Source organism: Thermobia domestica, chromosome 5 (assembly GCF_964235325.1).
Source record: "Thermobia domestica chromosome 5, izTheDome1.hap1.1, whole genome shotgun sequence".
Lineage (NCBI taxonomy): Eukaryota > Metazoa > Arthropoda > Insecta > Zygentoma > Lepismatidae > Thermobia > Thermobia domestica.
The window spans coordinates 124,036,514-124,059,994 of record NC_137458.1 but is presented as its reverse complement, the minus strand read 5'-3'; the positions used below and the strand labels follow the sequence as shown (position 1 = coordinate 124,059,994).

The window sequence follows — 23,481 nt, the reverse complement described above, 5'->3', positions numbered from 1 at the left end:
ACTACCGAAATATGAATAATTTCGAGGTTTCAGGGAATCTAAACATCTCTTTTCACTGGGGGAAAATGTGTGTGTGGTACACACATTTCCTTGTTGTTATGACAATCGATCTGTGCTGAGATAATCTAGCTTTCTTTCCCCCCCATTGAATGAAATCACGATGTCACATTGTCCAGACCCGCATGTGTGCGGTGTTGGGGAAAACTTAATGCAGTTAGCACATCATGTTAATATTTTACACAAGCACAAGAAACAACACTACTAATGTTATGCCACAAAACATTGATTTCGAGGTTGGAGTTCCAAAACGATTTCCTTTTGACTTTCTAGTTACACTTACTTGATTATCCACCGATGAGCCGAAACCTATTAACCAGAGTATTTTACCATAATATCTTTTCACCTGATTCTAGAAAGAATCATTTACGGTGGTTTCAAAAATTGACATAGCTGCGAGATATCCAAACGAATTCTCCTTCTGCAGATCTAGCTTACTAAACTCACCTCTTCTTCTCGTCATCACTCACCAAAATCAAGACAAGAGTCTTTGCCACCGTCTTTACTGCAATTCCTCGCTGTTGAAGAACGTAAAACTTACTGGAAGCACCATTCCATACAAGTACTAACTGATACCAAACGAAGAAAAATTCACAGTTTTAGAAATATTAGTTCATTTCACAATTTTGTTATAGACGACGATCACTGCTCGCCTGTCTCCTGTAATGGCTGAAGATGTAAGACAAAGAACAATGAGAAGATGATCCCTAATTGGAAGATAATTGTGACGTAACTATCGGATGATAGGCTTCGGTACTGAGATCAAAGAAAACCGAAAATCTCTGCTACAGCTGTGATTGCGGATTATCCAATCAAATAATTTACTCCGAAAACAAAGAGATGCACCAAGAAGAAATTATGGCTGACTTTCTTAATTTGGAATTTTGAAGAAAATTTACGAAATTAAAATTTTAGTTTTCTTGTGAAGATTCCCTATGCCGAAATATCTATAAAAATTAACTGAAAACCATTGGAAAAGCTGAAATATACACTTATTTTCTAAAATAATGTTATATTTTTGGATAAATACGTAAAATATACAAAATATAATTACTAATCATATATTCTTCATGTAATATTCGTTGAAACGATTTACTTAACTGAAATTACGCAAAATTTGCGATCTACAGTTTCCTACTACAAAGAAAAACATGTTTTTCTGACATTCTAAATAAAATTAAAATTTCCCTTCCAATATACAAGGTGCCCAAAAGCACCGGGCCATGTTACGTTATGCCGAGCATAAGGTAACAGCTCCAACTATTTAATGCAAAAGACTTAATTAAAAAGTTCGCTTATTTGTATGGGATATAGAGATAGCTATCGTTAAAGTATCCGTTACCCGTTACGATGTTAACGGATTGATTTCATTAGCGAACTCGGTCAAGATAATCGCACAAGCTATCTATTGCAGAAAACAGCATTCAAAAATTCGCTTTCGCTCAGTAATGCACGGAGAACGGACGGACTTACTAACAGCATTATTTTATAAGTCCCATTGCGTGATCCTAACAAAATACTAAGTACCTGGAGAATCCTCTTGAAATCGACATGACTAAACTTCTGGCTTTAGAATCAAACATTTCACTCATTTAAACTTTTAACAGTACTTTGGTACCTCTGACTCCCAATGGTATTAAAGAATTCAACTTATTATTAGTGTAAATTCGAGAATAAAAACAGATTTTTGGCGTGCAGCCAACAACGGGACAAGCGCTACCGAGCACATCGTACACGGAGACGATTTAAAAGACTTCCGCTTATGCTGGACCCACCTGGGTAGACTGTGCACATGTCCCGCTGTTTCACTCAGCTTTGCACAAACAAAATGATTCCATAATTACTGAAACATGGTACGGGAAGCCTAAACTTTGATATTCTACTGAAATCCCGATCTGGCTCAAGTTGACGCTTGTCTAGTTGGGCGACCCGACGGTCAATTTATTCACGTCGATTTCAGTACGATCATCAGGGTATGCGGTGCTTTCTTCTAATTAGCTGATTTCAGAACTTCAAAAACATAATGAAATGAAAAATAATAATAATTTTGATAGCCTTCAAACCTTTTCTGGACGGGTGATGTAAGAAAGCTTCTTCCACAAGGTGAGGTAAAATTGGTGCCAAACACCATGCCATTACATGAAAAATATGATTCATCACATACTGACAAGAACGTCTTCCAGCACTGTCACGAGGATCACAATATAACCTGAGAATCAAAACACAAAATATAAATATATTTTAACATAATACAAATGTCAATATACATATAAATGAAACCCTCGATATTAATAACCATGAATCTTACATGAGTGTAAGAGATAAGAATTGTAAATTACGTAGTTTGGGAGGTAATATAATCTAGTTATTAATTTGCAACAAAACAAAAATCATTATGCTAATCTCACAGAATTCATGATAAAAACAATAATGTCACTAGTTAAAAAATGACCACGTTTGGATATTTCTAATTGCGCTTTTTCATACAAATCTGAGTATGCTGATTCCAATATAAACTATTTTAAAATATATTCACCCATGGAGTTACGAGAAAATTGCCTTAAAGTTAAGATATTTATATTGTACAGATGGATGATTATTACCTCTAATAGCTCAGATTACACACTAAGACAAAGGGGATGTTGGGAAAGGAAAGCTGACAATCTCTCCGTTAAACTATATTTGGATAATACTTAGGGATACGTGAATGAAATGCAACACTTAGAAATTGTAAGAAATAGACTAGATTGGGAAAAGATGAGAAAAGGTAGGGAAGACAGAAGGGGTGACCTTAAGGTAGGGAAACAAGCACAGTATCTTTACTTTGACGTATGTCAATTCCTGTTTTTTTCTCGATGTCATCGGCAGATGCAGAATTGGCTATGGCTGGAGAGGCTGCTCTCACACACAAAAGGAACTGGTGGAAAAAAAAAGGCACTGCGGTGGAAAAAACTTGTCAATAATGTTGTCTCGGTGGTAATGAAGGTGGAAAGACTTTGCTCTTCCACATTAGACTTGATACATTTACAGTGTTGAATCTCGAAGAAGATTTTTTGCTGGTTCTCTTCCTTGGAGAAGACCTCACGTCTTTCATGATCGGAACACAACCCACAGCATCTACTCGACGTTCTCACTTCACTCCACCACGGATCCAGGAAACAGACAGTTTTGTTCTATCAATTAATGTGGCGTCAGGACGATCAAATCACTTTGGAGGTTTGTGCCCGTGGAAGTCTCCGAAGGAATGCGGCCGTGGAAAGAATAGCCTCTGGTCTTTATTTCCTTTAGTTAGAAGCTGCTGAAATGATTCAATAGAATTAACATTCTTGACTGTCTTGTTTAACGTGTCGATAATAGTTCAAGGAATGATAATCTGATTCAATTTAATGAATGAATCTTTCTTTATGTTTGAAATTTAGATGTTCAATATAAGATGACATTGGGGGGCAATTGGATCTCTTCACAATATTTATTCATATTCTAAATTGAAGATCATGTTTTTTGGCACTGCATGGGCGAGTATATTTAAAAATAGTTCTATTTGAATCGGTGTCCTTAAATTAGCATAAAAATTGCAATTAGAAATGCATTTAATTGTAAGAATTTTTAATACTGGCATAAGCGGTACTTCAAAGATCCCAACTTTGAGATCATTTTTCTCGTGATCTCATACACAAATGTTTTAAAATAGTACCATTGCATTCAGCATCCTCAAATTAGCACAAAAAGCGTAAATGAATAGGAAAGAGTGGCCAGAAAGTTTGTATATAACAATGAACTGTCTTCAAATGCGAATGGAAACACCATATCTAAAACACAAACTACAAGGTGCCGTGAAACTACACTAAAAACGAATCGTAATTGCCAGAATAAGTATAAAGAAGCTTATTTATGAATACGTAAAATATGAATTGTAAATGAATTATGTAAATATTGCAAGAGTTGAAAACATGCTTTATACAGTATGCGTAAGTGAACATCATTGATTTCATGCAGAAAAACTTAAAGATTAAGTAGGTCTTACTCGAAACTAGGTTTAATATTTATTTAAATTCCGTGAAACAGTATTAATAACCAGTTTCTTCACGACCAGTTATATTTTTTTTGGTCTTAGTCACTACTTACCTGTCTTTCGTTAGGTGACAATAAAATGCTGATACTTCATTCGTAATAAAATTTAATAATAATTGACATGCTTTATTGTAGGAAAAACTGTTATAGTGATTCATCACCTGTAAGATAAACACAAAAACGTAATAGTTCGTGAAATATTTTCACATATTTACAAACAGCGATTTGCAGTAGCAAATTCTAGAATATCAGTGATCATGTATGTACCCACATCAAAACCTTTGTTGCTCCAACTGTTAGCAGACAATAATACTATTTACTGCTTTTTGTCTGTTGTAAGCGAGTGAATGGTCAGATTGCCACCATTAACTCTTGTACATAAAAACCGAGGCCAGCTTGTTTAAAACTCTTTTACTCAGTACTTTTCGTTAGAGGAAGATGTGTTTTGCTGTGTTATCAGAATTCTCGAAATATTTTAACAAATAATTATTGAAGGGCCATCATAGATGACTATCCTATTTATTATAATTATTGTTTACCTAGTATGCCCCCTAACTTTAGCAAGTTGAAATAATATCTGGTTTCCAAATATTCTTTGGGAAGCGGTTAGCGCACTCAAGAACAAAACCGTACACACAATGGTTGAAAAGGTTCTTGATAACGCTGGTCGCTTCCCAGCGAATTTACAAATCAAATATTTACTCTGACTTGCAAAAGTCGGAAGACACACCAGTAAGCACTAATTACGATGCATGATAATAATGTATAGAATAATATTACTTATTTTGAAAGTACAATAAAAACGTATTTCTAACTTGTTCCATATTCAGTGACAATATATAAAAAATCTATTCGAAACAAAAAGTTTTTTTTTTTTTCACATATATGAAATTGAGTTAGAATATAATTACCAGGTAATCTAAAGCGGACAAGATGATGTTAGTATCCTAAATTTCAGGGTATATGAGTCGCAGAGGGTCAGGCTTAACTTCATTCGACAGTTGAGAGTTGAAGTTAGTAGATGCAAAACTGTTTGCATTTTTATCAGACGTAACGTATTACGCCGTGAAGATGAGTGAACTCTCCGCAAAACTGCACTACCTTTTAAAATTTTAATTCAATAACGACGCAAATGCTGCACATCCCCGAGAACAAATTTGTCCTGTTTATAGGCAAGATACGTTAACACATGCAACAGCCAAAAAATGGTCCAGTCGCTTTGATTCTGGAAATTTCGATGTTCAAGATATTCCTCGCAGAAAAAGTGGATTATATACTGCCAAAGTCAATGCCAATAGTGACAAATTGGCCAAAGTCAATGCCGAAATTGCCAATAACCTACACATCCATCACCAAATAATTTTAAGCTAATTGGAGAAAGCTGGCTACTAAAAGAACCTCGACATTGAATGACATATGATCTGACTCAAAACATTCACTATTACTCAACCGAATTTCTATATGCGAATCTCTACTGAAACGTAACGAGATCGAACGATTTCTGAAATGGTTGATCACGAGTGATGAAAATTGGATAACTTAAGACGACAATACGCGAGAAAGATTGTGGTCGACGCGAGAAGTTCCACACTCTATGGTAAAGACCACATTGACGCCCAGAAGTTTACAGTGTGCGTTTGGTGGGATTAGAAGGGGATCGTTCATCACAAGCTGCTACCACCAGACACAATGATGAACTTGGACCTGTACGGTCGACAATTAGCGCAAGTGCATTTAGCAATTCAAGAGAAACAGCCGCAACTGGTCAACGAAAGGATGGCACATCATGCTGACAACGCCAGATAGTTTAAATCATTAACGGTCCGTCAGAAATTTAAAGAACTTGGCTGAATGGTTTTAATGCATTCATTGTATAGCCCGGACCTGCACCATTACAATTTGTTTCGGTCTCTGCAGAGTCCCTGAATGGTGTTAAGTTAGTTTTAAAAAAGGCCTGTAAAAACCACGTATCACAAAAAACTAGAAATTATATAAGTTCTATAGCTATGGGATTGTACTACTCCTGGAGAAATGGCAGGCTAAAATGATGCATATATGTTTTGATATTATTTTCAAATAATAATATATATTCAATTTTGACCTCCAAAGGGTCAATGCTTTTCAGATAACCAGATATAATGATATCGATGACACGAATATAATGACATTTAGTCAATAATTATCTCCAATTATTATAAGTTATGTACCCTACTTATATCTTTTCTATATGGTTCATATTATTCGCTATAAAAATTTTATTAAGTCAAAATATCTCAATTATAGGATTAAGGAATACTTGTAATTTCAATTAGTACTATGTCTGTTACCGTGACCTCTTTTGCAGGATGTGAATACACAACTATTAGGCTGTATATAATATTAAGAGATGCACACCAAAAGTACGTGCGGTTTCGTTCTAAGTCCATTTTTTGTCATTTCAGAAAAACAACTGCAGCGTCGGAGACCTCCATCCTTCATCTCTAAGTAGTACAGGTTTTGTTTACTAGATGGCAGTTAAGTCACAGTGCCTGAACGAGTAAGACGTATTTCTAATACTGCCCGGGGACATGGAATTTTCGGTTGAAGAGCAACGGGTAATAATGAAATTCCAAACCGCAGCTAGACGTTGTGCAGCGATATTCACTTGTAATTGGAGGGTATGTGGTGATAATGCTCTTGCAGAAAACATTGTTAGGAAGTGAGTGCGTGGGTTCAAAGCAGGGCAAACGAGTGTGAAAGATGAGCAATGGTATGATCGTTCGAAAACAATAATTGACGCTATTGTCCATGTTGAAAATTTCATCGTGGAAGATAGGCGTATCGTCCTGCAGGAGGTTTGTGATATACTAGGGATAACAATGGGAACAGTAGAACGAATAATTACAAACGAACTGGGCTAAAGAAAAGTTTCTTCTCTCTGGGTTCCGCGAGTGCTTAATGATGATCAAAAAGAGGCAAGGATTCGATTAGATCTTGCAAATTTGACACGCTTTAGAAGAGAGGGGCGCTATTACTTGGAAAGTGCTGCGACAATGGATGAATCACAGATTCCATTATTCGACCCAGAAACAAAAAGACAGTCGATGCAGTGCGAACACACAGATTTACCCCTCCCCCCCCCCAAAAAAAAAAAATTCGTCAGCTGGCATCCAATAAGAGGGTTGCTGTACGCTATCATTTGGAATTCCCAGGTAATGATATTGTCCACCCTGTTCCGAAAGGTCGTACAGTTACGGGCGACTATTTCTGTACAATTTTAGATACAAAAGTTTGCTAAAATTGAATAAGAAACGATCACAAATGGCAAATAACAATTTAATCCTCCACATTGACAATGCATCACCACACCGTACAAATGTGCGTGCCGTGGACCTCATTCTAGCCTGACCACGATATTGAATATCTGTCACACCCACCCTATTCACCAGATTTAGCCCCTAGTGACTTCTGGATGTTCCCAAACCTCAAGGCCTCTTTTCGTGGATGGCATTTTGTCAGTAGATCATCACTGGAGAGTACTATTTTCCAGTGTCTGAAACATACCCGAAAGATGATTATGCTACACTAAATGGACGGAGCGATGGTAGCTTTCTATCAATAGAGGAATAGTTCGTTGAGAAATAGACACAGAGTAGTTCCCTGCATTTCTTTGTTCTTGAAAATTAGAACGAAACAGCACGTATTTATGGAGTGCACCTCATAAGAAGTTAACAAAGTCATGGCACATAGGAACGGAAAAAATTGGCTCATTGAAAAAGTTCCAAAAATTATCACATGATCAATTAAAAACAGCTATATGGTATTCAATACGAATTTAATCTTTAAAAAACTTACCTGATGGAAGGTATTCCACAAAAGGTGTAGCATATAGCGATCAATCACAGGAAAATATTTTAAATCCTCAATTCTGGAGTGCACAGGAAAATCATGAAGTGCGCCAAGAAGAAAGCGTAAAACAATACGAATCTTGTGAACATTTTCAGCACTTGCTTTAAGTATGGATGGACCCACTAGAATATTTGAATGTTGTACTGTGTGACAAGCAACCCACCATCTGCAATGTAAGTACATAAGCTATGGAGTTTTCAGAAGGATTTTTTTATATAGGACAGTTGTATTGAATTGTTCACGAAATATGCATAATATAAGGAAAACTGAACATCTGTTCAAAAATACTTGACTTCAAACTTGCAGTTTTTACTTACCACAAAAATATTTATAAACGGTATCCCACTCGAAGGCAATCCCGGAAAACGTTGGTTTAAAAACGTCATGTCATACTTGTATATGTAAGAAATGAAATGCCAAATGGAGGAGGTGCTAGAAGTGTCCTTCCTGAACGTTCAAACACAACTAAACACGATGTTGAAGGTTTGGAAGTGGCTGCCAGAATCTTTGGTATTACTGCCTAGATCTCGCGCCGGATGTCATTACGTGGCCTATCTTGTTGGTAACAACCAAGTATGAGTTGATGATGACATAACTGATTTACAAACTCCCGAAAATATAAACGAAATCCTTGATAAATACGAGGGTCATTTAATTCGAACTGGCAACACTGCTACGATTGGAGTGTCGGATGGGCAGGAGACACATGACGAACGTAGTGTTCCGTGGATGTGTACGTGTCAGTTCAACGGCAGCTGCGGTCCCATATTACGGTGTGTGTGGCGAGTAGACATTGCTAAAGTGATCATTGTGTGAAATACCGCCCTAACGCAATGTTCACGTGTAACTATACGGTTTGGCTCAGTCAATTTTTAAGAAGAAATTTTTAACTTTTTAAATGAACCTCGCATAATAGTGCTTCCAAGAATTTTTCTCTCAGCCAACAAACGAATGTGCATATATGTTTGTGCGTCTCAATTGCCACGGAGATCGCAGACTTCCTCTCTCCTTCCCATAAAAGGAACTAAAATTCAGCACAATGGACAAACGTCGTCTCAAAACATTCCTGTCTATGGGCTGTCATAGCTATTTTTAGCTCTTGACATCACCAAACTGCGTAGCGAACCGATTCTTTTGCCTAGCAACCAGACGAGACGGAAAGAAAAGGTGCTTTAGTCTGACTTACGTACACGGGGAAGCAACCACGAACGAATTAGCTGGTACAAACATACAACAAAAATGAAGTATTTGTTACATACGTTAAGTAAACTTCTACTTAGAAACTAGAACGAACTATCAAAATGAACAAGCGACGTTGAATAATATTGTAAACAAGTACAAATAAAGTGATTTTGGCAGTATGGAATTGGAGAACGGCATGCAATTCAATTCGCCTTAAAGAAGATGAGAAGAAACCAACCCGCAACCTTCTGGACATACCCTCAGGAGCCGCCAATGGCAATTCCTTTTCAATTGTCACAGTGAGTAAACAGTGCTAGTGAATAACAAAATCAACCATGTGACGAAATATAACGAGTAATTCGTGTCTACCGCGACATCCGCGTTTTTCGTATTAAATGGGCCTACATTATTGGTTATTAAAAGTGAAGTGCCACTGTTTATGTATTATATGTTCATAAAGTTTTAGTGTTGTGAATTAAAAGTAAAGATAGAAATTCGAGTATCCTTTCAACATAATAATCATGGTTTAAATTTACATATGTTTATTTTAAGAAATAATCTAATTAATTTTTCTTTGCAGCACGAGTGATTAGCGCCTATGCAACTTAGTAATACATACATTAATAAATTGCATTAGCGCTATAGAATACAATTAGAGTTAACTTTGTGCCGGTTTCCCGTAACGTTCTGACCGAACTCTGAACCTGTTGTCCGACGGCTATATGGTCAGTCGCAATGGTCGATCAAACCCACTAGATAATGCTAAAGAAGACATTCGAGCGGTGGAGAATCGAACCCCAGACCATAGTAAATGCGTAAGCCCACTTTGGGACCGTAGGACACGAACCACGTACAGTAACAAAAGGGTTTATCCCGATAGGGAGTGAGACGTACCTGGATCGAACCCAGTACTGTTATATATGAAAACAGACAGGGATAGACGAGAATCGAACCCAGGACTGTAATGTATGGCTTTCCTTTGTGGGAACGTACCAGGACTCGAACCCTGATACTGTCAAATATGGCTTTCCCGAACAGGGACCAATAAGGTTCGAACCCGATACTGTCAAATATGGCTTTCCCGAACAGGAACCAATAAGGTTCGAACCTAATACTGTCAAATATGGCGCCCGATATCACAGGAACGTTCGGTAAAACCGCATAAAAGCAGCGTTAATTGTATTTTATTGATTAGGTAAATTGTAGTGCCTTATTAGTGCTATTTAATTTTGTTGTTCTGGCATTAGTAAATTAATCATCATGTCCGTAAATAGAGAAATAATTCCTGTCTTGCATGAAATGCGAAAAATATGGAAAGAAACAGAGTACTTGATAGTAGAAAGTCAGTTCAGATATAGAAAAGAACCTTTTACATTGTTAGAAGTCGAAAATGCTTTAAAAGTAGATCAGGAAGTTTGCAAAATCCGTAAAAGAGCTAAACAAGAAATTGCAAAATCTCTTTTGAAAAGGAACATAGAATATAGGGCTGAAATTGAAGATAAAATTGTTGCTAAAATGCATGAAATACGCAAATCTGATTTCTATCGAAAGGTCAAAGATGAATGTATTCTTGAATCAGAATTTATTTCCTTGTCAGACATTAAAGGTAAATTGAAAGTTCACTATGAAAATTCAGACATTGTACGTACTGCTAAAGAAAGGTTAGCTGAAAGAATATATAAAAGATATTCAAAGCAATACAATGTTAGTTGTAACAGGGATTCCAGCGATAATCAGAAAATAAATTGTCAAGTTGTACCACCAAAACGGGTTAGGTTTGCTGATCCTCTCGAAACTGCAACTTTTACGCATCCTTTTGTAAAGGTTAATGAGTTAGAAAATACTCAAAATTACGAAAATTGTCAAAGAAAAATAGTACCATTAAAAACAGAACTTGCTGAAAGTAATTTAGAATTTGTTGAACGTGAGTTTGAAGGTATTTTGTGGGACTTTGCCCCCGTAGCTCAGAAAGCATACGCACGAACAGTGAAAAATGAGTGTGTTGAAACTTGTACTATTTTGCCATGTGTTAGGTCTCAGTCACCACCTATTGTAGTAAATCAAGCCAATATTGAATTTTTTGACAATGAATTTGAACAGGTTGAAGAAATGTCTGAGAGTGAATTAAAGGTAGAAAATGAAAGCATTTCTGTTGTCAGTCACGTTAACATTGAGTTAGGCCAAGCCAAAGAGTTTGTTTTGTCTCTGTCAAATAGTTTTGTAGGAAGAAAAAAGAAGAACAACCCAGCTGTCTTGCAAACCCTACCAATCAAGTCGATCACGTTTAGCGTAGCTCTGTGTGTGAGCGAGCGATCAGCTGTTCCAGCTGTCATTTGTTTGTTTTGTAAAGGAACAAAAAAATGCATTCATGGATGCGATGCGTGCTTCACTACAGAAAGGTTTACTAGAGTTGTAATAAATTGTGTTGAGGATGAAGGCAAAAGCGGCCTGCCCACGCAATCTTGTAGTGTATGTTTATTAGAGGAAAATCGCCTCTATGGCACCTTGCTAACCAGTAGATTGGAATGCGTTCCGTTTCACAAAACTTGTTTATTTTTTGTGTCTGTTAGGGTTGTAAAGATTTGTCAAGTGAAGAGTACTTTTTTAAGCTGTGAGTTGAAAGTTCCAAATATACAGATAGAACAAATGAATTATATCATCTTTTATATCGTTACTTGCACTCAAGTTATGTATTTAGAAGATAGTACAAACGGCTTTATGCCAAGTAGGCCTAATGGTAATGAACATTACTCAATAACGTGGGAAAAGAAACTAAAAACCTGTCAAGAATATTTTAGTAAATTACGAAATGTTGTTTGTCAAAGGGCAAGAAAATATAGTTCACAGGTTCAATGTGGCAAAAAGCACCGGCAAAATAAAAAGAAAGTACGTAAAGTCAGACGAAAACTAAAAAGAGTTAAACGTATGCTGTATTGTTTTTCAAAATTTTCCAAGTATGTTCGTAAATGTTCTTTGAGGAATAAATGTAACAGTCGCACCAATGCTCAGACAAGTGACCGAAGTTTAAAATTGAATCACACTAGTAACTTAGTGATCCATGACGTAGTAAAGGGGTCAGGTGCTGACCACTCATCACCTGCAGATAAAAATCACGAACCTTTTCAGGAAGAATGTGGTAATCAGGTGAATGTATTCTTTACGTCTAAGCGATGTGAAAGTGAACGTAATAGGAAAATTAAATGCCAATCGCCAATTGTTGTCAGTGATGTGCTATCAGCTGATCGTGACGTCATAACAAAAGCTAAGCATACAGGTAAATGGAAAAACCTAGTGAAAAGGAAAAAGCAATTTAGGGTTCACTTTGAATACCTTAAAATTGGTGCACGTCGAAAATTTTTCTCTCAGCCAACAAACGAATGTGCATATATGTTTGTGCGTCTCAATTGCCACGGAGATCGCAGACTTCCTCTCTCCTTCCCATAAAAGGAACTAAAATTCAGCACAATGGACAAACGTCGTCTCAAAACATTCCTGTCTATGGGCTGTCATAGCTATTTTTAGCTCTTGACATCACCAAACTGCGTAGCGAACCGATTCTTTTGCCTAGCAACCAGACGAGACGGAAAGAAAAGGTGCTTTAGTCTGACTTACGTACACGGGGAAGCAACCACGAACGAATTAGCTGGTACAAACATACAACAAAAATGAAGTATTTGTTACATACGTTAAGTAAACTTCTACTTAGAAACTAGAACGAACTATCAAAATGAACAAGCGACGTTGAATAATATTGTAAACAAGTACAAATAAAGTGATTTTGGCAGTATGGAATTGGAGAACGGCATGCAATTCAATTCGCCTTAAAGAAGATGAGAAGAAACCAACCCGCAACCTTCTGGACATACCCTCAGGAGCCGCCAATGGCAATTCCTTTTCAATTGTCACAGTGAGTAAACAGTGCTAGTGAATAACAAAATCAACCATGTGACGAAATATAACGAGTAATTCGTGTCTACCGCGACATCCGCGTTTTTCGTATTAAATGGGCCTACATTATTGGTTATTAAAAGTGAAGTGCCACTGTTTATGTATTATATGTTCATAAAGTTTTAGTGTTGTGAATTAAAAGTAAAGATAGAAATTCGAGTATCCTTTCAACATAATAATCATGGTTTAAATTTACATATGTTTATTTTAAGAAATAATCTAATTAATTTTTCTTTGCAGCACGAGTGATTAGCGCCTATGCAACTTAGTAATACATACATTAATAAATTGCATTAGCGCTATAGAATACAATTAGAGTTAACTTTGTGCCGGTTTCCCGTAACGTTCTGACCGAACTCTGAACCTGTTGTCCGACGGCTATATGGTCAGTCGCAATGGTCGATCAAACCCACTAGATAATGCTAAAGAAGACATTCGAGCGGTGGAGAATCGAACCCCAGACCATAGTAAATGCGTAAGCCCACTTTGGGACCGTAGGACACGAACCACGTACAGTAACAAAAGGGTTTATCCCGATAGGGAGTGAGACGTACCTGGATCGAACCCAGTACTGTTATATATGAAAACAGACAGGGATAGACGAGAATCGAACCCAGGACTGTAATGTATGGCTTTCCTTTGTGGGAACGTACCAGGACTCGAACCCTGATACTGTCAAACACGCGTGTAGAAAAGCGTGTGTTTATGAAACTCCAGGTGGCACGAGGGCGAAATGCTAGGACGATTCACAGAGAATTAGTAGAGGCCTGTGGTAAAGTTGCTCTACCGTACCGGACAGTGGCGAGATGGGTTGCAGCATTTCAGGCGGTACGACAGTCAACAAGCAAAATGCACGGTGGAGGGCATATGCGAACGGCTACGGACGAAATTTATGTTGCAAGACTATGGACACCGTTTGACGATGATCGGCGCTGGACTTGAAGTGAATTGGCGTAGGAGCTGAACATTTCTTCCGGATCAGTGTTCCGCATGTTAACACAAGATCTTGGCATGCGGAAAAAATTGCAGCTAAATGGGTACCCCATGCTCCGACCAAGGTTCAAAAGTAGCATAGATGGGAATGTGCACGCCTATAACTTTAACGTTACAATGAGGAAGGTGATGACTTCTTCCACCGCATTATTGCAAGTGGCGAAACGTGGGGAAGATCGTACGAGCCTGAATTGAAACGTCAGTCAAGTGAATGGCGCCACCCAGTATCTCCACGACCGAAAAAGCTTAGGCAAGAGCCAGCAAACGTGAAGGTGATGATGATAATATCATACGACCACGAAGGTATTATCCTGTCTCATCAAGTTCCACCAGACGTTACCATCAATACTGCATACTATGCTCCATACCTCAGTCACCATTTGCGACCAGCATTGCGAGTCTGGACCAATTCTTCTACACGACAATGCCAGATGTCATACAGCCAATCCAGTACAGACTCTGTTACGACGATGGGGTTGGGAGGTACTGGAGCACCCGCCATACGTTTCAGAGACATTCCCAGCATTGTTCGTGCCTTAGGGCGCACTGTCAACACCCTCTCACAAAGTGGGGCTTTGACAGGTATTCAACAGTTACCAGACATCTGGCGAAGGGTTCAACAGGCTGGCGGAGACTACATCGAAGAACTGTAAGCTTCTTGACGTGAGTGATTCACTACACTCCATTTCACATCTATGTTGCCACTTTGAGTTAAATGACCTCGTATTTACAACAGCAAAAATCAATATTATCAAGGCTATATTATTTCCTCTCAACTATTCTATTTGGTGTAACGTAAATGAAAGAAGTATCAGAGAGAGACACAATATTCCTAATGAGAATGAGCAAAATGTCTACTTGGAGCTAAAGGCATATAAAAATGTTACTGAAGAGAAATTTAGATGATTCGACAGCAAACATGGAAGTTAAAATTTGAGTTCACTGTCCAAATTTTCTCACTGAACTGTGAACTATCAGATTCAAAAGAAGAGGGATGAATCGAGAGAATCACAAGAAAAATCAACGACACCATGCTTTTCATTATAAACACAGCTGGAGTCCAGCTAGAGAAATTTTACACCAGTAATGAGCTATCTACCACTGAGTTAATATATCCTCCATATCCTTTTATTAGTTTCAAATCAACCACCAAACAAAAACTCTTTATGTATAACAACATTCAGTACAATTACTCCGAGAAAAAATAATTATTTTACAGTACTGGGTCATCAATTTTACAAAATATTAACAAAATCGTTACAGTCGTATTTAATGGTTGATTTTAAGTTCAGTGTTCCGTTTTAGCACCAAGGCTGCATCAGATATTGAACTTACAAATTACTGTAGAATCCAAACCCGTCAGCTCTAATCAAGAATCGATCCCGAATTGATTAATGGAATTTGAACAAAATATTTATAAAGCCATTTTGTTATAAGTAAATTACATTTATTTGGGATACAAGGAAAATTTAAAAAAAAAAAAAAAAAAAAAAAACTACTTGAAGAACTCACTTAATATTTGGTTCAAATGTGTTAAACGTGTGGGCTACTATGGTTCTACACACAAGGACCAAAGGAAAAATTGCTTTTTCGATACATAAAAGTCGCGAAATGTGTAAATTCATTAAAATCTCGAAAACTTATTTTCATTTTGCGATTACTAGACTTCCTTCGTTTCTATGATTGTTCGATGCCCGAATATAAAAATAAAGTATCATTACCTCAATACGTCAATCCCATATACAGGGTTCTTCTTTAAATCTTTTCCTCCGTGTGTGATTTCCTGAGGATCAATCACATTTCCTAATGATTTAGACATCTTTCGACCTTGTTCGTCCAACACAAAACCATGAGCAAACACTTTTCTGTGGGAGTGAAAAAATATATAATTCGTCAGTATTTTAAGTGATAATGATTCATTTAACAATAGAATCAGAAATGCGGCATCGCTAACCTCTTTTCTCTTCAAGATTAATTTTAGGAAATTTTTCAAGTTCAGTTTCGTTAATTGCCTTCAGCTCAAACTTATATATATACACACACAGAGTTTTATTTCTAAAAATAAAGGTGCCGGTACGCTGTATCTCAGATGCATAGAGGTTAAAAAGTTGCATACCTTTCAGGGTATTATTATTATTATTATAACAATAATAATTTTAATAGTGTCCAGTAGCATATAACTGCAGTCTTGTACCTAAAAATTCTTACGTACCTAAATATAAAGATGCTTTAAAAGTATCTGATTCTTACATTTTAATTTTATAATGCAATAAATGTAATAATCAATCTTTCTTAGTGATTTGTTTCTTGCATTTTCTCTTTTTGTAAACGGGCGAAAGTAAGCTGCTATTGTTTGTTTTCAAAAGACATCAAGAGTTCCACAAATACTGAATTTTAATAACAACACACCTACAGTAATTTGCTCACATAATGTTCTTCAGGGTACTAGTCATGTTATCAAAATGTTCTACAAACATCTACTAAATTAATGGATACACTCTGCGAAAAAAAATTAAGAGATGTTTTCACTTAATCCTTTTCCTAATAATGAATAAAAACAATTAAATAGATACATTAAAATAGGAACTGAGTAAAGCCTTTTCTGCGAAGAAAGTACAGAGGTGGGGTCCCAACAGAAGTTTTGTACTGGCTTTCAGTTTAGTCGAACTGTAGCGACAGACAAATTTGTTGGGATTATTTCGTTGTGGGAAGTCAGTCTTTTCAGAAAAAAAAAAATCTGATTGGTTCAGAGCCTTTATGGTTTATACAGTATTACCGCGCGAAAAAGGAATAAATAAAAAAAAAAGAAACAGACGCAAGGACGTGCCAGCGAGCGAGAGGCAGAATGGGCCCAATTTTTTCTATTCCCTAAATACAATTAACTGTCTTCAAGAAGGAACAAAGATTCGCAACTCTTTCTCTAGAAAGAAAAAAAGGAAAATAATAAAAACTCTGATTTTCAATAAAACCATATATTTAGTATTTGGTATTTTCGAAGTTTGTTAATCCCTTCTTAAGACAGAAGAAAATATTCAGTTCACATCAAAAATGTACCTGTACGCCGTACCGTTGCGTACCGCCAGAAATAAAACACTATATATATATATAAACCGACTGATAACTGAATTAAGACCACTTCTCCCAATAATGACAACGTAACATGCGTGAGTAGTACATAGCTACGAGTGTAAGTAGTCTATCAGCAGAGAAGTTCGTGCGTGAAGATACCAATATTTTTTTCAGTGGGGTTCGGAAGGACCAGTACCTCGATCTTGCTAATGGCTGTAGCACTAGTGGGTATTCCGAGAATAGCAGTAGTAAAAATGTATCAAGACGGGTGTCATCAGGGGCAAGTGATGAACAGTCGGCAAAATTGCAGATGACAGTGGAAGGTTGATTGTTTAGGTAAGCATTGCATTCAGTGGCTGGTAGGTCTCATAGACGTAGGATGGCAGAAAAACTATGATCAACTCGGAAACTTATCTCCTATGACCATGTGCCGTACACGTATTGGTTATTCCAGCAAACACTCCGGCGCCATTTTCTCCGAGTTCACCAATCTCAACGACTTACCTCGTGCAACGAACATGTGAACTGCACGATAGGAAACCGGACGAAGATCGTTTTAATGGGTTGATAGTCTAATCTGATAAGTCGCAATTTCTACTTCACTTCATGGACGGTCATAACTCTAAGGCGGTGGAACCCTCATGCACGATGTCATCAGCGCAGGCCATCGGCAGCAGGTGTGTGGTGTGGGTTATGTTTACATGGCAAACACTAGGTTCCTTGATGGTTGTAGAAGAATGCATGATTAATATGCTGTATCGCGATCTTCTGGAAAAGTAGATAAATCCCATGTTTTACTTTTCTCACATGACGATAATATCTTCCAAAACTATAATGAACCTATTCATAGCGCACGCCTCGTGCAGGAATGGTTCGAGAAATACAGTGCGGAATGCTTACATGGCTCTAAGGACGTACTGGGGAATATACAATTTAAAAAAAAAAAAGTTTTAATTTTTGCAAATTACGTAACAAAAAACTCAACAAATAAAAAATGTTACTTTACTTGTAAGGGACATTTTCTCGAAGGGCAACAGATGTTAGAAGCGACGACTGAAACCATCCAGTAAACTGATCAACTCCTTCAAGATACAAGTCAGCTACTTTTCCATTTAACACAGATGACCACGAAAGTCCACTGTCAAACCATATATCTAGTATATCCTGCAAGAAAATAACAACTATCAAGCATCTCACTACGTCAAAAACTTGTATTTAAATGAACTTTTGAATTTGTCTTCTTTAACTTCTTTAAAATACATACCTTAAATGTTTATCAATTAGACAATTGTATCCTATCTAAGGAAAAACTACACAATTATTGTATTTTTCATCGGTCAATTTTGCTTCACTCTTAAGTCCATTAAATCTTCTGTTACCAACATAATCAATTGTGACACGAGGCATGTTTCTGGGTCAGGCATGTAAACACATTTATTGAATTTTTTGGCAATTTTGTCAACAGATAGCTAAGGGGGCAAAGCATGATGATTACAAGCATTGTTTTATATATATATATATATATATAAAATTCATCATTGTTTTATATAATGAATTATGAAATGAAGTGAATAGTGTGAAGGACAATGCCCAGAGTGGGATTCAAGCAAGTGACAGACAGGTACTGCAATCACCAACCTAACGCCCTAGACAGTTCAGGCACGCAAACCCGTATAATTATTATAAGCAAAATATACGCTAAACTTTCACTTTAGTACAAAATATAATTTTGACTAATTTAAATATTGGTATGACAAAGATTACTACTTCAAACTTTATTTCTGTCTAGTGGAGCAAACTGAAAAATACAGCTTTGAAGTAGCAGATACAGGTACTTTAGTGTATGAAAACTGCAAAGTATCAAGTCTTTAAATTTATATTCTGAGCCTAATCATTGCGCCTAAACTTCCCATTTTCTTTTTAATGTAAAATTTTGAGAATTACCTAGAGCTTATGTCCTTTGTAATTATACAGCCCTGTATGTTTCAAGTTGAAGGTAAAAATTGTACAATTTTTGCTTAGGACCCAGGTGATCATAATATTTACGTAAACCAATTTTTTTACATGTAATTTCCATCTATATTAGTACTTCTAAAAAGAAGGTTACAGTTTAATGAAAGTCAATTAATCTAAATTTGAATTTTTAAAAATTCATACAAATTCATTACATTATATTTCTTAAGGGGAGGTAACACAATACACCATCATAACTCACTGTGATTAAGTAGCAAAAGACGGTCATCGTGTTCGAGTGTTCCCAATCATCCGCCATCCCAAAAATTATGTAATATGTAGATACATTAAAGCATGAAAAAAAAAAAAACGGTAAAAGGGTCTACTGTAGTGTTTCATACCTTGTAACTATAAATAAAACACTTTTAAACAGCTAAAATTTGCTTTAAACTGTCAATTTAATCGAGCTAGCGAAAATTAAAGGCAAGCGTTTGCGATTTGCAATTGCGAGATTCCGGCTTTGAATTCCAAGGCCGAACATATTGACTGAAGTTTTTACATAGTTTTACCAGTCGAATGTTGAGATACTGTAATAAACTTATTTGTGTATTATTTTTGGTGTGCCCAGCTTAGACAATTTAATCATTTCATTTTAAAGGCTAACTACTTTTCCAAGCATAATGTAAGTAATCGTTGTACGTTCTCGCAACGGATATATCAGCAGCGGAGCAGATGATAGCAGTCGACGGCCTTGGCCGTCGCCAGCAGCCGATCACAATTCTACATGTGCTTACGTCACTCTGGTAGGTGGGACTCACGTGAGCAGCAGGGAAATCACAAAATTTATAGAAAAATGTAAAGTTGTGCATATCCATTTGTATTTTTATACTCAGAATACATCCACATTTTCTGTTATTAGAATTTTACCTGTCACTTATAGAGATGTAAGTATAGTGTTCAATATCAAGTATAATCACTATTTCACGCGTACCAAGGCGTTATTATGACCCGGAAATTGTCACCTCATGCTCGTCCATTGTGTTATGCATGGTGAGATAAATTAATATATACGAATTATTATTATTTTATGTTCTTTTTCAGTTCAAATGATGCTGAAGTTTTATTCTATCTATAAGTTTAAGGTTGTTGTTTCAATTTTTGCCTATTTGTGGTTACCGGTGAAAGAAGCTATTATTCTAGTGATAACTTGTTTCGTCGTTAACGCTCGGGCGAAATATTCGATCAATGACTACCTAATGTAATTCTATCCTATAGGGTGAACATCACAATACAGTCACATTTAATACACAGAGCTTGACAGAACTTCAAACATTCGGTCTCATATTTCATTATTAGTTATTTTCGTAATGAAATGGCTTCATAGTTGTATCTGAAACTACGTTAATGAATAAATATGTAAATTTCGAAAACGCTATTGAGAAGAAAACTGATTACGATGGACATCGTAAGTAGCACAAACAGGAAGAACACCTGTTTAAAATGTGTCACAAAGTAGGGCTGGGCTGCATTAAACTTTCATTTTGGGAATTTGGAGTTGAATAATTTCACTAGATTAGTCTCTCTCTTTATACTATTCTAAGATGCACAGCAAAGACTGCACTATAGATTCAATTAAGCACTTCATCATGACTGTGTTGAACTGATTACTGAAACTGATAGTTCTGTGATTACTTTAGGAATGAGGTGGGTCCTTTCGTTGAAGTACTTAAAACAATACACATAACTTTGCCCTTTAAATGAAGAAGATACATCTTCAAGATCACATCAATTTGCTACTCTTGTCTCCAAAAAAGTCAATTCCACGTGCACACGGTTGAATTAAGTTTAAGTGACAAAAGAACACATAATATCACTGTTTCAACTTGACTGTCTTGCGCTCTTCCTGGATTTACAGTCTACTACAATCTATGTTGGTATTTAGAACTACGAGTGAGAGCGCCAGAGACATTTACATACTTTGTACAAACGTCAGAGTCTACTGCTGAATAAACAGATGAAAACTAATGCTGCATAATTCATAATATTGTAGAGCGCATTTAGAGATAACATGATGTCACTCTATATTATGTTCTACGTAAAATGCCTATGTGTTTATTAGGCATGAACTTATGATTTTATTCTTGAACATTTTGAAGCATTACTTATTGATTTATTTCACGGCTTACAAGCTAAGACAGAGTTTACTGCTACTTTGAACTTATTAGCTTACACTAATTAACACAACATTGATATTTTTTTCTGGTTTTAAAGAAATAGTGTTTTATGATTTGTATTTTAAATGAGATACAGACAACGAAATAGACCTACAATGTGGTAATAATTAGTTTTGATGCTATTTCAACATACTCTATACCATAATATAAAAAAGATCAACTGCCATGAACATTTAAGAATTTATTAAAGATTGTATTGAGTAAAATGATACAGAATAACAATAAAATATATTCTACTTCTTATAAACTAGTTTCAAATATCCGAAAATAAAATTACAAAAAGTGTCTAGAAAAATCTCAAATTTTGAAATTTTCAATAATTATCTGGAAACATTTTATTATTTTTGCGTTTAAAGTGTTCCACAAGGTAAAATAATGTTTATACTATGTTCGGTTTCTAATTATCTGAAAACTTTAAGAGCAATGTGCAGACACAAGATACTATTTTAAAAACCTAATACTCTGCAATTTTAATATATTATAGCATCCTCGAGTTTTAATACGTAGCAATAAACGCTAGTACAAAAGTGGATATTTTTGTTCCATACCAATTTTTATGATGTTCCTCAGAATATACTTTCCCGGCAAAGATTTTGTAGAAGGATTTAACTATGATTTCTCATTTTAGTTTCCTATCATGGTATTTGTCTAACTGGCTAACTAAAGGAAGCCTCAGTTAAGACGACTTACTCAGCAGTCGAATACACTCGATGTGACTTGCGAATTTATGCAGCCTAATCTATTAATTTATCCGTCTATAAATTAGCTAGACATACTTTAGCTTGATTCGTGGTCGTTGCGAGTTAAAAACATGTAAAAACATGACAAATAATATTTAACTACAACACTAGAAAAAGAGAAAAAGATAAAATTAGTACAAGAAACATGGAGTTTCTTTTTTCCTATTTTCTACTTTTATAAAATGAAACTACATAACATTTATATAATAATACGCAATATTTACTTCGGTTCACTGCTTTAAGAACACGCCAAATATGATTTTGAAACTATTACCATTGACTGTTACAGACAACAAAAATAACCAAAAAGTTCCTTATTTTCGAAGTTTGTAATATGTAATTACACAATGTGAGTTACACATTATTAAGCATGTCAATTAAAACTTTCTGAGATAAATGTGTCCACAATCATTGCTTAATATCTTAAGTTACTATATATTCAGTATTGGTAAAGCTATGCAAGAATGACTATATTTTTCGCAAGCATATTTGGTTTTCTAATAGTAAAATATACAATTACAAAAAATAATACTAATTCCCATATTATTTCTTATTTGCCAAGTACAGATTGGGGAAGGAACAGGTCTGAAATTTTGCACTCACTTATTAAGATTAACAAGAAGATCGAAACAAATTCGGCTTAGAAAAATAACTATTTTGACTAAACAATACTTCAATTATAAGCCGAACGCATTAGTCATTCATTTCAAAAAAAAAAAAAAAAATGTACAATATATTTGTTCAAATAAAGACTAAATTATCACTACATCCTAACTCAAATCATTTTGAGAAAACAAATCGAATTCAGATTCATGTAAATTGGAACGTAATTATTCAATAATAAAATATCAGTAACAAAAACAATTACACATTATGTTGGCCTAGACATCAACTTCTTTACATAATTGTAAAGTCTTTAGTTTCATTGTTATAATTTGAATTTCTACAGATTTCACTTTTACAAATGAGCACTGGAACAATTCCTTACCCAAATGATTTTCTTTCTTATCCTGGGACAGAATACAGAAGTGAGAAGGAATGAATATAAAATTCTTAGCTACGGAATACTTTAATATAAATACAAAAAATAAAATTTTAATTACCTCGCTTTTTTTCAAGTCAGAAATACTGACACCCTTTTCTCTGCATATTTCTTCACTAACCAGTTTTTCAATAGGAAGAGTCCACCAAAAGTCCGATCCATATTTATCAAGAAGAGTTAACAAATGATTCATAGATGACCTAATAAGAAAAATCGAATCAAAATATCTTTCTACATTAACATAAATACAACTATTGACAAATTCATCTTGTTCTTAACCATTCACAATTTAATTTTCGTGTAA

At 35.7% G+C, this 23,481-nt stretch overlaps 1 protein-coding gene across 2 annotated transcripts in view; it reads right to left on the bottom strand.

Moving 5' to 3' along the window:
• The window catches only part of IleRS-m (Isoleucyl-tRNA synthetase, mitochondrial), an 82,190-nt gene that overhangs the window by 28,570 nt on the left and 30,139 nt on the right, over nt 1-23,481 (bottom strand). For both annotated transcript variants that reach the window (XM_081759038.1, XM_081759040.1), the window contains exons 10-15: nt 23,239-23,377; nt 18,215-18,372; nt 15,861-16,004; nt 7,963-8,182; nt 4,183-4,289; nt 2,121-2,266 (exon numbers count right to left, since the gene is read on the bottom strand). In XM_081759038.1, the coding sequence (XP_081615164.1) occupies nt 2,121-2,266; nt 4,183-4,289; nt 7,963-8,182; nt 15,861-16,004; nt 18,215-18,372; nt 23,239-23,377 (914 nt within the window). The remainder of the gene's footprint in view (nt 1-2,120; nt 2,267-4,182; nt 4,290-7,962; nt 8,183-15,860; nt 16,005-18,214; nt 18,373-23,238; nt 23,378-23,481) is intronic.